This window comes from Protomyctophum parallelum (genome assembly GCF_964188405.1).
Source record: "Protomyctophum parallelum genome assembly, chromosome: 16".
Taxonomy (NCBI): domain Eukaryota; kingdom Metazoa; phylum Chordata; class Actinopteri; order Myctophiformes; family Myctophidae; genus Protomyctophum; species Protomyctophum parallelum.
This window is the reverse complement of record NC_139711.1, coordinates 16345708-16364298: the sequence shown is the minus strand read 5'-3', so window position 1 is coordinate 16364298 and position 18591 is coordinate 16345708. Positions and strand designations below refer to the sequence as shown.

Sequence of the window (18591 nt, the reverse complement as noted above, 5' to 3'; positions counted from 1 at the left end):
TAGGGAATAACAGCATGGTTGTTATGGCGCAGTCCCCGACTCCCCACCCATGTGGCAAATCCTTATTAACTGATGCTAGGTCCTATAGTTGGTCCCAGCGATGTCCTAAGAAATATCTGTCACCTGAGTGCAACATTTCCGTCCACTGCAAGTATAAGAAGCCCAGCTTCGAACCGCGGTCACCATTTGCCTGTTGTTTTAATCAACGTTAACCTGTACCCATCCCAAAGCCATGGCCATGCTGAGAGTGTCTTCATACCGCAAGCTGTTTGAGGACGTCCAGTGGGGCCGAAATGGGGGGTCCAGCATGCAGTGTGCAGGGCAGTACCGCGCCTCCACCAGGTCAGTATGCTTCTCTGTAATGGGCAGGAGATTTGGGTTAGATTTGGCACTATGCAAAACAAGTGTTTTTTCATTACATGTTGTTATGCGACTCTGTGGTAAAGATGTTTTTAAATGAGGACAAGCTTGCTTTTTCAGGACGTGATCTGTATGCAAACAGAATATTACACAATAATACTGCTAATCTTATGCAATGTATTGTATGTACTCGTATTCTGTCATGGGGTTGGTTCTTGTGTGTTCAGGGTGGTGTAACTACGCCTGTCTGGTGCCATCGGAATGTTTGGAGAATGATGACAAATGCCTTTTCTGCATGTGGTGATTTATGTCATCGTCTTCATTCAACAGTGTTCATTTACACTGACATGATTTGGGAGGGGCAACATTGAAACAAAGCAGAGGAGGCTAGGATGTACAGCAGTATTTATTGATTCTCCTTGGTTATAGTTTGCATTGCTAAAATGTGACCATCTAAATTTGCACATTGGTCTTGTATTTACAGATGGGTGACAAATTAATTAAATTAAAAATAAATAATAATAAATGCTATGGCCCCCTGAAGTCCCCAGTGTTAGATTGGGTTGGGAACCCAATCTAACACCTATAGGAGTTTTCGAACTGCTGTGTGACTGGCTGCCATCATCAAAACACCAACCGAGAGAATATCTTTTGTTAGAATGGTGTTCCATTCCTCCAGTTCATGCCAAACCACACTGAAGCAGTTATGACAGCTTGTGGTCGCCCAACACCTTATTCACTTTATGTTGGTTTTTCCTTTTAAAAGGAGTAGTACACCCAAAAGATGACAATCACACACCCTATGATGTTTTGTTTTCGTCGCATTCCTAAGTCAATCATTTGATGACTGGTGGAGTCTCAGTGAGTCTTCTACTGACCGATGACCCAATCATCAAATTATTGACTTAGGAATGCGACTAAAACAAAAGAATATCTATGAATAGTACGTAAAATAAGTACGTTTTTGGGTGAACTACCCCTTTAATTTGTCACCTGTCTGTGTGTGTATCCTTTATATATAAAGTGGCCGTCCCTTCGGGCTAAAAACAAAATCCTGTCTTTGTACACTGTCCCTCTCACAGGAGTGCAGCTGCTGCTGATCATTGTGACTGTGACAAGCTAGACTTTGTAGCTGCCAAGGCAATCAATAAGGAGGGTCTGAGCCGCTTTGCCCAGGAGCGCACCATCATCGCTACCCTCAATGACCGCCTGGCCAGACTGATTGAACTGGTAAGGCTGGAAAAGAAAGACACCCACTGGTCCAACTGAACTATTTTATTTTAGAGATTGATTGGGACTGAAACCACAATCGAATTTTGTTAGTTGGCTGCCCTCTAAAGGTTAAAAACTACAGAACAGGTCAAAGCATTCTAGGTTGACCTTTGTGGAAAAACAGCTATAGAATATTGCATGTTTGTTCAGCTGTGGTCTCCCCAATCTGGCCAGCAATGTGACAGATTGGTATACCCACTGGATCCGAATCTGATGAGAAAATGGAACTCCTACAGTTAAATTGGAAGTGATGAAACAAAATAAATTAGTAGACTAAATTGGTAAATTGGAACTTCAAACTGATAAATGGGTTCTCTCTCCTGATTGGATGAAATTGGTGACCCATTATGAAAATATGTTTTGCTTAATTAAAGACAAGGAGGGCCCTGTTACTGCAAACACTTTATGCCAATGAATACTATCAGAATATAGAGTTTTAACGTTTTAATAAAATAATTTTTGGTTTAACCAAAATCTATCACTTGGCAGGGTTTTTAACAGGTGTTCCACTGGTGGTCTGTGAAGTTATTGCATGTGGTCCCTAACTGTATTTAGTAATGTAGGAGAGTGAAGTTTAGTTTTTTGACCTGGTGACCCATGATGACGCGTCAATGTTGTCAATTTCTGGGAAGTCGGAGGTCAAGAAATTCTACAGAAAATGTTAGAATCTCAAGAAGGAGAAGTGTACCGGATTGCCTGATTGACTCATCATTACTTGGAAATGTTCCTGCTGACTGTCTCATACATAAGATATTTTTTTTATGATGGTGTACCCTACACATGGTGGACCCTATTGTAAACAACTGTAATGATTTATGGTGTCGTCCACAGTTAACAGTTTTGTATTGAGTTGTGCTTGAAATGTACTGTAATTCTCCAATATGTTAATACATCTTTCAATCAATCAATCAAGGTGAGCCAGCCATGTTTTCACCCTTTCAGCTAGTCTTTACCCGTGGAGGGCAGTACAGGTAAAGACGGGCAAACAGAATTCAGCAGTCTAACAGAATTCGCCTGGCACCTTTTCCCAATATCAGTTTTATTATCCTTTTTTTATTTGCATTATCCGGTGTGTTGTGCATGTGTTTGGTTAACTTTCAGTTGTTTTTAGTAGTCAAAGTCGTACGATTAGTCACACACGTTACCACAGAGGAATTTGTTCGCCGCATTTGACCCGCATTTTATTAGTCACGCACGTTACCGCAGTGGAATTTGTTCTCCGCATTTGACCCTCAATCCAACCCATTGATGCTGAGGGCCAAGCAGGGAGGCATTGGGTAACATTTTTACAGTCTTTGGTATGACCCAGCCGGGGATCGAACCCCCGACCTCCCAGTCTCATGGCGGACACTCTGACCACAAGGCCACTGTATGGTTCTCTCTCTGTCCTGTAGGCACGTTGTTTTGAGGAGGAGAATGAGTCTCTGGAATGCAAGATCATGGACATAGAGGACCAGCGGAACAGCCAGCTGGTTTCTTCCAGCACCACCACCACCGTGGCTGTGGCAGACTACAGCCTGGATGGCGTGGTGGAGAGACTGCGCAGGGAGAGAGTAAGGGCTCATTTATACAGTGGTGTCCGGGAACCCCCAGGGGTCCTTGAGGGAGTTCCAGGGGGTCCCCAGCTAAATGATAGTTTGGAACCAAATGGACCCTTATGGGTCTGTAACTCTAAGTGTGTACAAATGGAGCCAAATGGAACCTAATTAAATTTACATAGATTTTACAATATAAATTGGGGGTCCCAGAAATAGAAATGCCATTAAATGGGAGTCCGTAGCCTGTTGCATATTAAACTGGGGGGGGGTCCTTGAAATTAAAATAGTTGAAAATCACTGCTAGAGCTGTAAAAATCTTCTCTTATGGGCATATCTTTTGTAATGGGGGTCTGCAGGCTAATGAGTGTCATTTTGGGGGTCCTTGACATGAAAAAGTTTGGGAACCACTGCAGTACAACACTGGTTCTCAAAGTGGGCTTCCAGGGGGTCCCCAGCCAGCAAAAAGGATGAATAATATATCAGCTAAATCTGCTCAATCATTTTAACTCTATAGAGCGTCGCAGTCCCGCCCCCTTTCAGAACAACGAGGGCACCAGGAAATAATTCCCCATGCATTTTCCCCATAGACGTTTCAAAAAGTAATTTATTTAAAGATGTTTAAAGCCTCGAACAAAGCATGACAATAAAAAAACAAATTGGGGCGCAGAACAAATATTTAGAAAGAAGAAAAACAACAAAAAAAGCGTCCGTCTTTCTATTTTTCTCTTTCTCTGTGACATACCGTCATGGTGTTACATTCGCATCGCATCTTACCGATGCACATCAGGCTGTCACCGCAGTGACACTGTTGTCTAACCTGCTGACCTGTCGAGGGCCATCACTGTCTATTCCGTTCTGTGTGTCCCTGCAGGATGACATCCTGTGTGACACGGAGGAGCTGAAGAAAGAACTGGAATGTCTGCAGCAAGAGACTGAGATAGCTGTCAATCAGAAGTCCCTCGTTCACCTGGAGCGGCAGGATGTCGCTGTGGTAAAAAATAACCTGCTTTTGGTGTCTGTCCTACTCCTGATACAAAGACAGCTTCCATTCAGAAGGACATTGTACTAACAATGCTCTGCACATGCACAGACAGATAGGACCAATGTTGCCTTTCTACTGGACCAGATCAGATGCTTGTTATTTTCCGTCTATAGATCTATACCCAGTGAGAGTGAAATACTGTGCACAGAACGTTCCTTTGCGTTTAAGATGCGTTTAATTGCAATAAAGTGCTGGGGGCACTAGATGGCAGTGTTCCCATGCCTCCCATTCCCAGTGCTCTCTCTCTCTGTCTCTCTCTCTCTGTCTCTCTCTCTCTCTCTCTCCCTCTCTCTCTCTCTCTCTCTCTCTCTCTCTCTCTCTCTCTCTCTCTCTCTCTCTCTCTCTCTCTCCCTCCACATGCTCTGCTGGTGGAGCACAGTACAGCTGCTGCCTCTGTTGCTCTGCCCAAATGGTGTTGATCACCGTCACTCACAGTCTGGGCCGGTGGCCATGGTGCAACCTGAGACCCCGACCACCGCACACACACAGTCACACACACACACACACACACAGTCACACACACGCACACGCACGCACACGCACACGCATGCACATGCTGCATACCATCTTCTCCTTGCCATGGCCAGATGTGAGAGAAGCTGATTCCATGTCTCCTCATTGAGTCATGTTGTAGGCTTTAATTTCCCCCTTACAGATGTAACGCAGACAGTAATGTGCTGGCTGGCAGAGGGCTGAGTTTCTGAATAGGAAGCAGCTGCCTGGAAGGTTGAAAAGCTTGGTGGGAATTAGCCTGGGGGGTGGGGGGGAGGAGAGGAGAGGAGAGGAGAGGATGCTTCTCCGTGGTTCTTCTATGAGAGAAGCATGCTTTCTGATCACTCAACATGGTGATAGACTGACCAACACTGGCTGGGGATGAAACACGGGATGGACACGGACGGCCTTGTTGATGTCCAGAAAATGAGGCTCCATCGACTTATTGTCACTGGTCTTATTGGCTGACGCTTTATTCCTGCCAATGTGCTTTACTCAACCCTGTGGTGTTTCCAGTCACTGCTTCTGTACACAATCTTACACCAACTCCTGTATTATTGGCACAGGATACCTTTTAAGTTAATTGTTAGTGGATGTTTTGCTTTTGAAGGATTCTGTGCTAACATTGGTATAGTCAAGCCAACACAACAATGTGAAGGGGGTTAGGATTTAACATTGGCCCCTGAATCAAACGAGAGAGTCCAAACAGAAGGCATGATGACATGCATCATCATACCGTGGGGGATTTGGGGAAGGGGGGGGGGGAGCAGGGGATTTGTTGTCGGTGCACAGCATGCGGTGGAGCACGCACGCACGGGAGAGTCTCTGCAGATGCTAGCTCACGTTTGAACTGAGACACAGGGCTAGCTAGTAGCTGCCTCGCCCCTCGCCACGCATCAGGAGCTCCTGCTGCCAAAGTACGTCTCAGAAGTACCCCCCCACCCCACCACCACCACCCCACTTCCTTTTTGTGACCATTCAAATGTAAAATGTTGGTAATTTAATTTGTCGCCAATTAATCAGCCACAGAAACACTATATGAGCTTAGAACCCCTGCCGGTCGAATGGATTGCCGGACACATCTTTTGTCTCTAATTAGCCCTATAGCCAGCCTCGTTTGCATCTTCCTGCTCTTCCTCCTCCTCGTCGTCCTCCTCCCCCTTCCTCTGCATTGCGGTGGTTGTGCTGGTACTGATGGTGGTACTTAAGGTGGGTCTCTATTGTTCTCCTCATACTGTCGATGTGCTCAAGTGCCCACACTGCACTGGGCCTGGTACTGGCAGCGTTACACTCTGGTGGATGTTCCATCGAATCGGTACTGTGTAACCAGACGCACACACGCACACACACGCGCACAAGGGAGGAATCAAATGTTAAATGCTTTTTAGTTTTTTGCAAAAAAGCTCAGTCAGTGCACATTTGTATTAGTCCGTTCAATTTAACCGAGTCAGTTCAACAGAGCTTGATTTGTTTTATTTGAGAGAACTTTGTTGTTCGTGACGGACTCAATTCTTTGTTCACCACATAGGAAGTGGATGCAGTGACGGCAGACTGTCTGGCCCTGAGAGAGCAAGTGGCGATCTATGAAGGGCAGCTGGCAAACATGGAGGCCCAACACGCAACGGTGAGAAACGGAACAACTTGATAGCTGCAGTATGCTGTAAGTAATGAAGCGTTTATAGCCTTTAATTGACTCAAGAGATGCAGCACTCGGGCCAATCGGGAGTGTTGGAGTAATGCCCGGACCTGAGGTGACAACACAGCTGTGGTCTGTGACCTCGGTCACCTTGCAAGTGTCCCTGTTGCCAGGAGTAACAGTGATACTGGGAGAAGATTGGAGCACGGTATACAAGCATCCTACTGTACGTATCGCATCAGAGGGTCCAGACCCCTCCCCATCTTCTACTGTATTCCCCCACCAGGGCGATGATAGACGCCTTCCAGCCTCACACGTATACTGTAGAAACACGATGGCAGAGAGAGGAAATGGAGGCAACTCCATCACGCGGTGTTTTTGCTGTTGGAGAAGGCCGCCGGGCTGCCTGGTGTTTAACACACTCCCTCTGGGACACGATAACTCGATTACTCTCTGTGCGGGGAAACGTGAACACCGACCGAACACATGGGAGTCCCCTTTGTTTTATTAACTGCTGTTATTATCAGCACTTCCAAAACACTGTATCGCCTCAGGCAAATTGGCGGCCATTACATTCCTCTCACAGTTAATTTTCTGCTGCGCTGGCGATAATGATTCTTGTCGTGGAGTGGCTATGAACTTGAGAAGATACAGAGACTATAAATTATATATACTGTTTACAGTATGTGTGTGACTGTCTGAGTTTGTATTTAATTGTATCTGTGTATTTTTCTCTGTAGGAAGTGGGGGATTTGATGGACCCGGTTGAAGGGACAGCGCTGGCAGTGACGGGTACAGAATTCTGCAGCCCTGACATCACACAGGCCCTGGTCATAAAGGAATACTACTGCCAGCTGGCAGCGTGCCTGGAGGTACGGCACAGCACACTATACAAACATATTGCCGCTGTTGGGCAGAAGAATCCTTCTATTTCCAAAACGGTTACTTTTCAGGAAATGGAAAAAATGTGCGTTCCAGTGGATCCACTGTAATTATTATTACACAAGTCACACACGCTATTATTAATACTTTTCATTGGTTAAATATTTATCATATTTGTGAGCTTGTAGATTGGCTATTGTTGATAATTTAGCATGACACTGTCATACGACAAAGTATGAAATAACTAAATAAGGCATTCATTTTAATCAGTGATGAACACTATATCAATACACCATTTACCATTTTACACATGCATGCCTGCACAAACCCATGTACCAACAAGAGACCAGCCAGCCGCCACCCTCTTGTTCTCCCAGTGGTTAATGCTTCCTACTTTCACCACGTCAACCCCCCCTCGCTCCTTCTGACACGTTTGGTCACGTCCTGACGTAAATCTGGAGTTTTTACGCTGCGCAAAGGGACAGTCCCACTAGTTTTCTTTCCCTCTTAACACAACAGCTGGGTAGCACTTGAGAACCTAAGGTGCTGTTGTGGGCCAGAACAGAACAGCTTTGTGTGTGTGTGCGCGTGCGTGTGTGTGCGTGAGTGCGCGCGCGCGCGCGCGCGTGTGTGTGTGTGTGTGTGTGTGTGTGTGTGTGTGTGTGTGTGTGTGTGAGGTGCTGTGCTGTGCTAGGGTCAGATTGTAGCTCCGGTGGGTCTGACCCTCTCTGAGCTGAGGAAGTCTGCCCCATTCAGAGGTCAGGGCAGCAATCAGACCGCTGGCCGCCTTCCCAGGCTCCTCAGCACCACTGGGTGTGTGTGTGTGTGTGTGTGTGTGTGTGTGAGAGCCCCCCTAGGGCTCCTTCACAAGGGTCCTGCACGGCAAAATCCTGAGTGTTCATTTAACTTGAGGGGTGAATTCACAAAAGGATTGCATACTTTTATTTTTGAGTGGCCAATTATTTTTATCCCTTTTTTCCTACCAAATGTAGTTGTTATGCCACTCGCCCCTCCCCACAATTGTCTGTGCTGCTGTGTGCTGCCACTGCTATTGTACCCTACTGGCTCACCTGCCAGTGATGTGTCCCTACTGGGTGGACAACTGGACATAGCACCTGTCTCTAATTTAACTCTAATTCACACAGTGATGTGTCCCTACTGGGTGGACAACTGGACATAGCACCTGTCTCTAATTTAACTCTAATTCACACAGTGATGTGTCCCTACTGGGTGGACAACTGGACATAGCACCTGTCTCTAATTTAACTCTAATTCACACAGTGATGTGTCCCTACTGGGTGGACAACTGGACATAGCACCTGTCTCTAATTTAACTCTAATTCAGTGATGTGTCCCTACTGGGTGGACAACTGGACATAGCACCTGTCTCTAATTTAACTCTAATTCAGTGATGTGTCCCTACTGGGTGGACAACTGGACATAGCACCTGTCTCTAATTTAACTCTAATTCAGTGATGTGTCCCTACTGGGTGGACAACTGGACATAGCACCTGTCTCTAATTTAACTCTAATTCAGTGATGTGTCCCTACTGGGTGGACAACTGGACATAGCACCTGTCTCTAATTTAACTCTAATTCACACAGTGATGTGTCCCTACTGGGTGGACAACTGGACATAGCACCTGTCTCTAATTTAACTCTAATTCAGTGATGTGTCCCTACTGGGTGGACAACTGGACATAGCACCTGTCTCTAATTTAACTCTAATTCAGTGATGTGTCCCTACTGGGTGGACAACTGGACATAGCACCTGTCTCTAATTTAACTCTAATTCAGTGATGTGTCCCTACTGGGTGGACAACTGGACATAGCACCTGTCTCTAATTTAACTCTAATTCACAGTGATGTGTCCCTACTGGGTGGACAACTGGACATAGCACCTGTCTCTAATTTAACTCTAATTCACACAGTGATGTGTCCCTACTGGGTGGACAACTGGACATAGCACCTGTCTCTAATTTAACTCTAATTCAGTGATGTGTCCCTACTGGGTGGACAACTGGACATAGCACCTGTCTCTAATTTAACTCTAATTCAGTGATGTGTCCCTACTGGGTGGACAACTGGACATAGCACCTGTCTCTAATTTAACTCTAATTCAACACCGTCCACTGATAGTTGCCGACCCAGCCTGTAGCTAGTGCTGCAAAAAAGAATTAAACTAATTTTCAGTGTCGTCGAGTAATACAATATCATATAAAAAAGAAAACATCGCAATACATCAGAAGATCAATAAAAGTATACATGTGAATAGGTTACAAATAAAAGCTAAGACAAATTTTGATCTAAAAACAGTTACATGTTGTGGGGATCTGTATAGGTTTTAAAACTACTCAGGGGTACCAATGTGGTCAATTTTAATGTAGTTCATTCCATGTATTAGGGCCACAGAAGCTAAAAACAAGTTCAGAATTAACTTCTCTGTACCTTGAATTTGGGGAAATGACTTGATCTGGTGTTCATATATGGATCGGATAAGCTGGATGCACACGGATATGTAACCTACAGTTTAATATTAAATCTTATCATATTATGCCATTTCATGAATGAGCTTGAACGTCTTGACATTGCTACTATGTTTATTATTGCTGCCACCTATTTTGTAGTGCTGCTTTTTAGTCTTGTGTATGGCTAAGCAGCTTATTCAACTTTGTGTCAGTTTTATCCAATTAAATCCTTAATTTTGTGGGATTTCCTCAGTCAAGGCAAGGAAGGTACTGTATATTAAGGAAGAGACGTGCTGGCCGCTGGGCATGCGTCATGACACTCATGGGTGGCCAAACTTACACTGGGAGTTCTTTGAAATACAGCGCAGTGAATGAGAGTCGGCCAGTGGACAGCTTGTGTGCAAACACTATTTCAGAACGATTGCGACCTCTGTCATATAATCGGTTCAGGAAAATACAATATCATTTCAGACTCTGAAATGATACCACTGGCAATGATGGACAGTCTCGCGTTACTTTGGCACGTTCAAAAATGTCCTTTGTCCTCTATAAAAGTATACAGCGTACAGTACAAATATCAAAGCAACACAGCAGAAAACAATGTGTGATATGTCTTTTTTTCCTGGACTGAGTATTTTACAAAGGTCTCAGTTATTCAGAAATAGTGATTATTTATAAGCTGGTCCACCTGGCCCTTATTGACTCCAACGTATTCCATCAAACCCCCGGGTACATTTTGCCACCCAGTACGACCAATCTTCCAGCTGGAATGGCTGGATAGAGAAAATTATGGCTTAATTTAGCTTCTTTGAGCCACAGTGGCCGTGGGTAGTCTTGAAATTGCTTGGGAAATTGCCAATTGCTGGGCTTCCCAACAACGTAACTAGATTCAGCAGTAAGTTGTGGTACTGGTATGTGATGTATTTATAAGTAATAGGGGTGCTCAGGTGGGCAAAAGTAAGCAAAACTGTTACCCATTGTTACATTGTTACAAGCGCTGTCGGTAAAAACAATGTCCTTAATGAATAGTCCAATTTACAGAGCCTAATTAAAATAAAAATCCCAGCACAGTCCCTCTTCTCAACCAGCAGACTTCAGTACCTACACTACAGGATAGGCTGTGGAAAATATAAATTTCAGACAAAAGCATCACATTGCCAGTGGTTCAGTCCATTGGCACGTAAATTGCATGCTGCGTTAATGATTTGAGTCTTTTTGTTCAAAACGGGCCAATACTGCAAACTTTGAAAGCCAATGTCAGTCAATTGGAATATGAAATATCGGACAGATCCGTCTTGAGCACATGACTATAGAGATACTGTGTAATGATTTTCGGGATTTTTGGACAAAATCTGGAGGAGTAATATAAAAAAATGTGTCGGCCTCCTGGTGGTGCTATAACAGGCCGTTCTGGAAAAACGGGGCAGAGGTTCATCGTTGGCATCTAGGGAGTGTGTGACTGTGTGTGCAAAGTTTGGCATAGACCGGGTTAACGGTGCCAGAGATTAGCTGGTAACGGACGGACGGACACACACACACACACGCACACACGGACGGACGGAGTGCAAAACATACTCTCTCCCCATGCCTTCGGCCTGGTGGAGACAATACTAGCATTGTTCCTTTTCAGGCTTTCAGGGAAGGCTAGACCTTCCCTACATAATGCCTCGCCACCAATTCCACAAACTCAAAGACAGCACACTAATATATAGTGTGGTGCAAAAGCCACCATTTATGCTTTTCCACATGGATAATTGCAATCACATGGAAAACAAGGGCAAATTGCACTTAAGCTGCAAAACTTTATGGATGATGGTGTTGTGCTCTCATATAATTAGCACAATATCTTTTGTGAAAACCTAAGCCGTTGCAAGTGATGCGCAAATCATGGCGCTATCCGCAGCCACAATGCATTCTTTTGGGAGTGTTAAATGACAATATATATTTACCCCAATCCCCCTCCAGCAATTGGTGTTCTCTCTTACTCCCCACGCCCACCTTCCATCTCCCTGCCACTGCCAGCTGGTCACGGATCTGCGCCTGCCTCCATTACAAGGTGCAATTGTCTCAGTGCTAAAATGATTGCCATCAGGGTTGAATGGTAATGGTAATGGCTGGCTGGCTCCCACACACCTGTGCACCCTCATGCCGCTTATTTGCTGTGTCATTTGTTCCCTCTAATCAGGGATATGGTGGGCACAGGGGGGGGGGGGGGGGGACGTTTCGAGATCAGACTGTGGGAGGGGCTGAGTCATGGATGTCTCTGATTGTGCTTCGAGATGCACTTCACATCTTTGAACAAACACTCCTGTGCTTTTGTGACAGTGAATATTTATTGTAAATGCAAATGCCTTTCAATGTTTCTCTCCAGAATGAATGCGGATCCTCATCAGCTGTGGTTCCCATCGGTGGAGAATCAAAACAGTTGGAAGCGGCAGGGTCAGAGGTCAAGATCAAGGATGTGCACCAGATGACAGACCCCAACGAACTGAAGAAGCTGGTGAGCGGCCCCTTACTGTATATTGGTTATATATATATTTTTTCCTAACTACATCTTTCCACACTTCCTTCACCTGTCATTTGAAATCTTTCCACAGCTAACCGCGCAGCCATCCATCTCCTTTAACTGTACTTTAAAAAACATTCTCAGGCTCGGAACCCGCAATGCGCTCCGCGTCGGCCGTCAGCTACTAAATCAGACGTAATGGCGAGAATGAATGGTTTCCCACAGAAAGCTGAGGGAAGGAAGGGGCGGGGCCACTGAGTGACAGTAGACCAACAGAGTGTGGGGGGACCCTGCTGACCAGAGTGTTTACTCTGTTGGACACATCAGCAGGACGCGTTACGGGGTCTGCTTTGGATCAAACTAGTGGATTTATTGCCTCCGTTAAATTAAAGGACAGTCTTCCACAGTGCAGAGAGCTTCCCCCCCGCTCTTCATCATAAACCTCTTGAAGTGCCACACACTCTGTAGACCTCCTCCCCTTAATGGAAGTATGGAAATACACCCGTCAGCTGGCACCTTTCAACTGTATGCTTTTTTTTCTTTCTTTTTCCTTTTTGATAAGAGAAAAAATGGTCATACGAGAGCTGCTTCCAGGAGCAAAACTCGAGGCTCTGTAGTAGGCCTGCTAAGAGTAAAGAGATCATTTAAGGAGCGAACCCACAACCGCAGCTGCAACTCCTATGCGGTCGCCCGGGTGACTCTGCACTAAATAGTAAGTAACCGCTCACAGTTCACCTCCGTCCCCAGGTGATCCATCAGCGGTGAGGCCGCAGCCGACACCTTGCCCTGGTCCATGACAAACGTGGTGGTTTGGTTCTCATTAACTGCGGTCGTAGCACTGCTGCCTCCGACTCTTTAAATAAACAGTGCCACAGCTGAGCTCTTGCAGCTATAGCGCCCCCATATATGCTGCACATGAACCCTCATTCTGTTCAACTCAGAGCCCTGACGGACGGACAGGAGGCCTTGATCTGCTCTGTTTCCTCTCTCTCTCTCTCTCTCTCTCTCTCTCTCTCTCTCCCTCTCTCTCTCCCTCTCTCTATCTCCCTCTCTCTCTCTCTCTCTCTCTCTCTCTCTCTCTCCCTCCCTCTCTCTCTCTCAGCCCCCTATCTCTCTGTGCTTGTGATGAATGCCTCAGGTCCAGTTTCTCGCCGAGACACAACATGGCCAAACAAACAGATTGTGATGAAATCAGGCCTGACACAGAGTATGTATATAATAGAGCAGCTCACTGGCAACATCCATACACACTTGCACGCACACGTGCACGCACGCACGCACACACACACACACACACACACACACACATACACACACACACACACACACACACACACACACACACACACACACACACACACACACGCAAGTGGCTAGGCCAGGCCTCACTTATCATGCCGCGGTGGAAGAGAGAGTGTGTGTGTGTGAGTAAGTGAAATGGCCAGGTTGTAAAGTCATCATCAGCTTGTGAATAGTACCCCCCCCCCCCTCCTCTTCCTCCTCCTCCCAGCCCCTCTGATCTGAGCTGAAAGACGAGCAAGCCCGCCTCGCATCCCCATCTGGCTGTGACAGCTAATTGTTGAACTTACTGTGATTGCTGTAATTACCCACAGTGGGAGACAGTGCCTCAGACATTGGGATTGTGGGAGGGTGCGAGTTTGTTGTGAGAAGGAGCCATGATCTATCTATGGGTTTATATCCCTGGCATTCCGTTTTATTGGGACGGCTTAATATGTGTGTGTTTTTCCGCGTGTTTGGACATGTTGTTGAATGAATGTCGCCTTGCAGGTTGCAGAGCTGGAGAAGGAGCTCGCTGAACTTGAGCAGTGCAACATGGAGCTGGAGGAGGAGGAGGAGATGAAGGAGGCTTCGTACCTGGAGGAGATTGACGAGCTGGAGGTAAGACGATAAACTGTCGCCCACGCCCCTTTAATCACCACTGCGATGGTCGGTAGGAGTTCTATTCTAACCTTTGTGTGTGTGTGTGTGTGTGTGTCTGTGTGTGTGTGTGTGTGTGTGTGTGTGTGTGTGTGTGTGTGTGTGTGCGTGTGTGTTCTTCAGTGTACCTTAGAGGAGATGAGGCACCAGGAGGTTGACTTCCAAGTCCAGATGCGGGAGCAGTGCGAGGACTATAAGGAACTGCTAAGTGAGAAGATGGCCAGAGACATTGAAATTGCTGCCTACAGGTCAGATTCTCTGATGGGCCAAGTTCTGGTGTCCAAGAGTAGTTTCTATTTCATCGCAAACTTTACTGGGTGATTGCTCTGAAATGTGTCAATTGTGGTAAATTCAGAGAAACATTTCATGGAGCAAACAGCGTTGACCCATTTTGGTCAACAGGTCTAGTAATTGATATTACTAGACCTGTGCCCGTCGGCCACCGGCCAACTTTGGAACAATGCAAGTTGGGAACGTAGGGGCTCCATTATCGTCACCGCTAAACCCCTTATCCCTAAACTTCTACTATTTTGAAAAACATTTTTGAATAGTTCAACTAGCCAATCTACATTGACACATTGAGCTTGTAGACTGGCCATTTTAACTATTCAAAAATGTTTTGCAAAATAGTAAAAAAAATAAGTTTAGGGATAAGTTTAGCTGCGACGAAAATGGAGCCCCTAGACTGCAATACACGTTGCCATAGCACCCGTTTTAACCGTCTGCCTGTGTCCCATATGGAGATCTCTGTATCTGCCTGTGTCTGAAGAGTGAAAACTGTGACTGTGAAAAGTGGAATGGTTAAGTAATCAAATGGTAGGTGTGGGGTTGCCATGGCAATCAATTGATTGTATCCCACCGACTCTAGGCCCGGGCACTGCACTCCCTGTGGTGGTGTGGAATGTGTGTGTCGAATTTGAAGTCAGTGGGGCAAACGGTTCTTGAGTTACGTGGATTACAGACGTACACACGTACTGTACTGTACTAAGACGTTACTGTGTTGGTTGAGACGGTCCTCCAGAAACCACATGATTTTGATTATATCCTGTCCAGTGTGATCCGAGTGTGACCTGACATAACATCACCTGGACATCCCTGATAAAGCTAAGAGCTGACATCATTGACCAACTGGGGTCAAAAGCAGCTCCCCAACCCACAAACAGAGTGTGATGCAATTTCCTGTATGCAACTATGCATCCTTCAAGACATTTATGTCATGGCATCCTTCCGTTCAGGATGCTTCACCATCTGCTATGCTGATATGTAGAGTGACGCACGTCGGCCATCCTATCCTCCTGCCACAGATCACCCCTGCCACAGACCCCCGCCATGCTGGCCCTTCCCTCAGGAAGAGGCCAACCCCACACACAAAGCCTCATTAGAATGGGCAAAGAGGGGATCTCACATTGTCAGTGCACAGACACACACACACACACACACGTCTCCGCATTTGCCATAGTTTTAAAACCCACTTATTACCCGACAGATTGTCCCAAAGACATTTAATGTGCATGGAAGGCCAATTGTCGTTGGCACAGACAATTGCCCCCCCCCCCCCCCCCCCACCCTCTATCCTTACTTTTTTATTTACCGTGTTTTGTCATCCATGATTAAAACCATGAATAAGAAATGGAACATGGAAGTCGTTGATGCTGACTGCAGAACAGACACTAATGACCCTAGACTGCCAGTGCTGGGTGGCACTTTGCCTGTGTGGAAGATTCCCAGTGCGGTTTTGGGCAGATGCAGACGAAATGGACTTCAATTGATGTGAGCCCTTTGTTCTGTAATTCAGTGTAAATCAGTACTGATTTCTGAGGGTGTTCTGTTCATGAACAGAACTGCAAGCGGCTAAGGAACATGCCCTGTACAGATGTATTCGGCACGCGAAAAACAGACAACTGGTGATTACTGTCACTGCTATCCTGTGTTTCTGTACATTAAACCGGTCATCTCTAGGTTGTGTTTCGTCTACTTCTGTCTCTCAGGGGTCTGGTGGAGGAAGAGGAGGCGAGGCTGTATGGCCTGTGACTGGAGACAGATGGACTGACTGGAGAACGGACAGACTCCCCCCACACGGATCACGAGCAGACAAACGGCAAAAAAAACAGACCCGGTTCGGACGTATGGGATGAAGGTTAAAGCACCCCGACTGCAATTTGAGCACAGATGTAAACTTCTCATGAGAGATTAATGTCGTCTGGTGGCCCGGGCAAGGCCATTGATAACAGGTCGCTGGCAGATGACCCCCAGACTTCAAGAAAGATGGAACTGTCTAAAATAGGCTGGGGGATGGTAATGCCATGAGTGTCTATTCATACTAGACGTGTGTGGACGTGTGTGTGTGTGTGTGTGTGTGTGTGTGTGTGTGTGTGTGTGTGTGTGTGTGTGTGTGTGTGTGTGTGTGTGTGTGTGTGTGTGTGTGTGTGTGTGTGTGTGTGTGTGTGTGTGTGTGCGTGCACGCGCACGCGCGCGCGTGTGTGAGTGTGTGTCTCTGTCTGTGATCTAGGAGTTTAAGGAGAGGACAGTTTCTTAAGTTTTCTCTGTATCTACTGGGTCAGATATAGTGCGTATGTGTGTATGTGCACACACACACACACACACACACACACACACAGACACACAGACACACACACACACACACACACACACACACACACACACACACACACAAATAGAAAGAGAAAAACCTCCGTAGAATCATTCTGTTCCTGATACCCCCTCACCCATCAGTCAAATTAAGCCCAATCTCCAGCACTTAACCTCTGCCCTCTCCACTTGCCGATAAGACGCTTTCAGCCAGTCAAGGCAGACCAACTTTGTTTAGCTTTTACAGTCATGTAGTGAATGGAGAAGTCGTGTATTCATGCTTTCTTTACACATAACTCGCACTCAAACTGGTCATGTGTACTTGCAGCATGTTTATATATTGCAAATGGTTCATGAAGCTGTTGCGTTACAGTTTCAACAGAATGTGCACCTGCATGACTTTAAAAGATAAGGTTGTGTTATTAATTCTGCTTCTTTTGAAAAGGCCCTGTTTTGAAATAACCATGTGACAAAAGTATTTAATTGAGTATTTTATACAATATATAAAGTATTCTACTAGTGAAGATAATGATGATAATAATAAACCCTCTGCTTATATCAATTCTGAGTGATTTTCTTTTGTCACCGTTTAGCGCGTATGATGACAATAAAACACGTGGGATTCTTGTGGCAGAGAGGTTACCCCTTCCGTGCGCAGAACAGTGGATGATTTATGTCCCTTCATTCATCTTCATGCTTAACCCACGATGTGAACGTTCCCAGCTATTAATGATATCAATGCTTGTTAGCTCAGCCATAAAGATGAAAAATGCCGCTAATAACGGATCAGATCAGATTAGCTACAGCCAGCGGACCCCTCGAGAAGTTCCCCTCTGACTGTATTAAGTGAGATCAGTGTCTGGAGATGAGGGCTGGTGCTGCACGGCTGCAGTTTAATTGTCCGGGCATGCATGGAACACGGCCGGGAGGAAGCCTATACTGTGTCTGTTTCTCTCAGGGCCGCAGCACTCAATCATGTCCTCAGAAGACTGGATCTGAGAGACACTGCTCCTTCAGTCCGTCCATGCTATACTACTGGCACGGAAATAATACACAGTATCCACAACAAACCACCCTGTTCCCCTGACCCCAAGGGGTCGTCAATGTCTCTTGGCCCTCACGGTTAATGCTAAAATATCTGTCTCCTCTGCTCATCCCTTGGGAAAGACTGAGGGCCACATTTCTTTGCCCCAAGAGTTGTATTTCCTTCTTTTACTTCCTCTGAGGCCGATCTCTTGAGGAAAGGTGGTGGGAATGTCTTCAAAGCTGCACAAATATAATACACATTACTATTTTAACCCATTCAAACTGGGAAAGCTTTTTGGTGACACACACACACACACACACACACACACACACACACACACACACACACACACACACACACACACACACACACACACACACACACACACACACATATACATATATTATATATATATATATATATATATATATATATATATATATATATATAAACAACATATGTGGTAGCAGCTGCTATTCAGGAACCTCTTTAGAAGAGTGGTTTAGTTAAAAAATAGCAGATATATAACAAGCTCACAGCACATAACTTTTTGCCGTGCTGCGAGTTCGTCCAGCTGCTATTTCGTTTTTTTTATCTTAAATCTTGAAAATGTTTGAAAAATGTCTGTCTCTCTTTTCTACATGAGGGATTACATTATACAGGTAGCTCTGAATTGGTGATGCAACCGATTGCAACCGTCTTTATTTTATAATTTCGGTAGATCCAGTCCACCATTCTTCTTTGAATTCATGAGTGTGTGAAAAAGCCTACCCCCCCCCCCCCTGCTTGCCGTCCAAGTGTCCATCATAAGAACACTGAAAGAAATGCCTTTTAACCCCTA

General features: G+C 45.6%; 1 protein-coding gene across 2 annotated transcripts; it reads left to right on the top strand.

The window, feature by feature from the left end:
• Nucleotides 1–33: 33 nt before the first annotated feature.
• On the top strand, nt 34–17248 carry vimr2 (vimentin-related 2). Of its 2 annotated transcripts, XR_014570488.1 has the most exons (11): nt 34–342; nt 1443–1590; nt 3027–3185; nt 4042–4161; nt 6233–6328; nt 7081–7212; nt 12062–12190; nt 13985–14095; nt 14258–14382; nt 16123–16716; nt 16753–17248. XR_014570488.1 is itself a non-coding variant. In XM_083785832.1 (10 exons), exons 1-10 carry the CDS (start codon nt 233–235, stop codon nt 16163–16165), a joined length of 1173 nt encoding a protein of 390 aa, XP_083641958.1. In that variant the 5' UTR covers nt 34–232; the 3' UTR covers nt 16166–17248. The 2 variants fall into 2 exon arrangements, 1 of the variants encoding a protein (XP_083641958.1); XM_083785832.1 differs by having other exon boundaries at nt 16123–17248.
• The last annotated feature ends 1343 nt before the right edge of the window (nt 17249–18591 follow it).

Coding starts and splice junctions, on each gene's coding strand:
- vimr2 (XM_083785832.1), top strand. CDS start 233: ATGGCCATGCTGAGAGTGTCTTCATACCGCAAGCTGTTTGAGGACGTC. Junction 7,213..12,061: donor AGCTGGCAGCGTGCCTGGAG/GTACGGCACAGC, acceptor GTTTCTCTCCAG/AATGAATGCGGATCCTCATC. Junction 14,383..16,122: donor ATTGAAATTGCTGCCTACAG/GTCAGATTCTCT, acceptor TCTGTCTCTCAG/GGGTCTGGTGGAGGAAGAGG.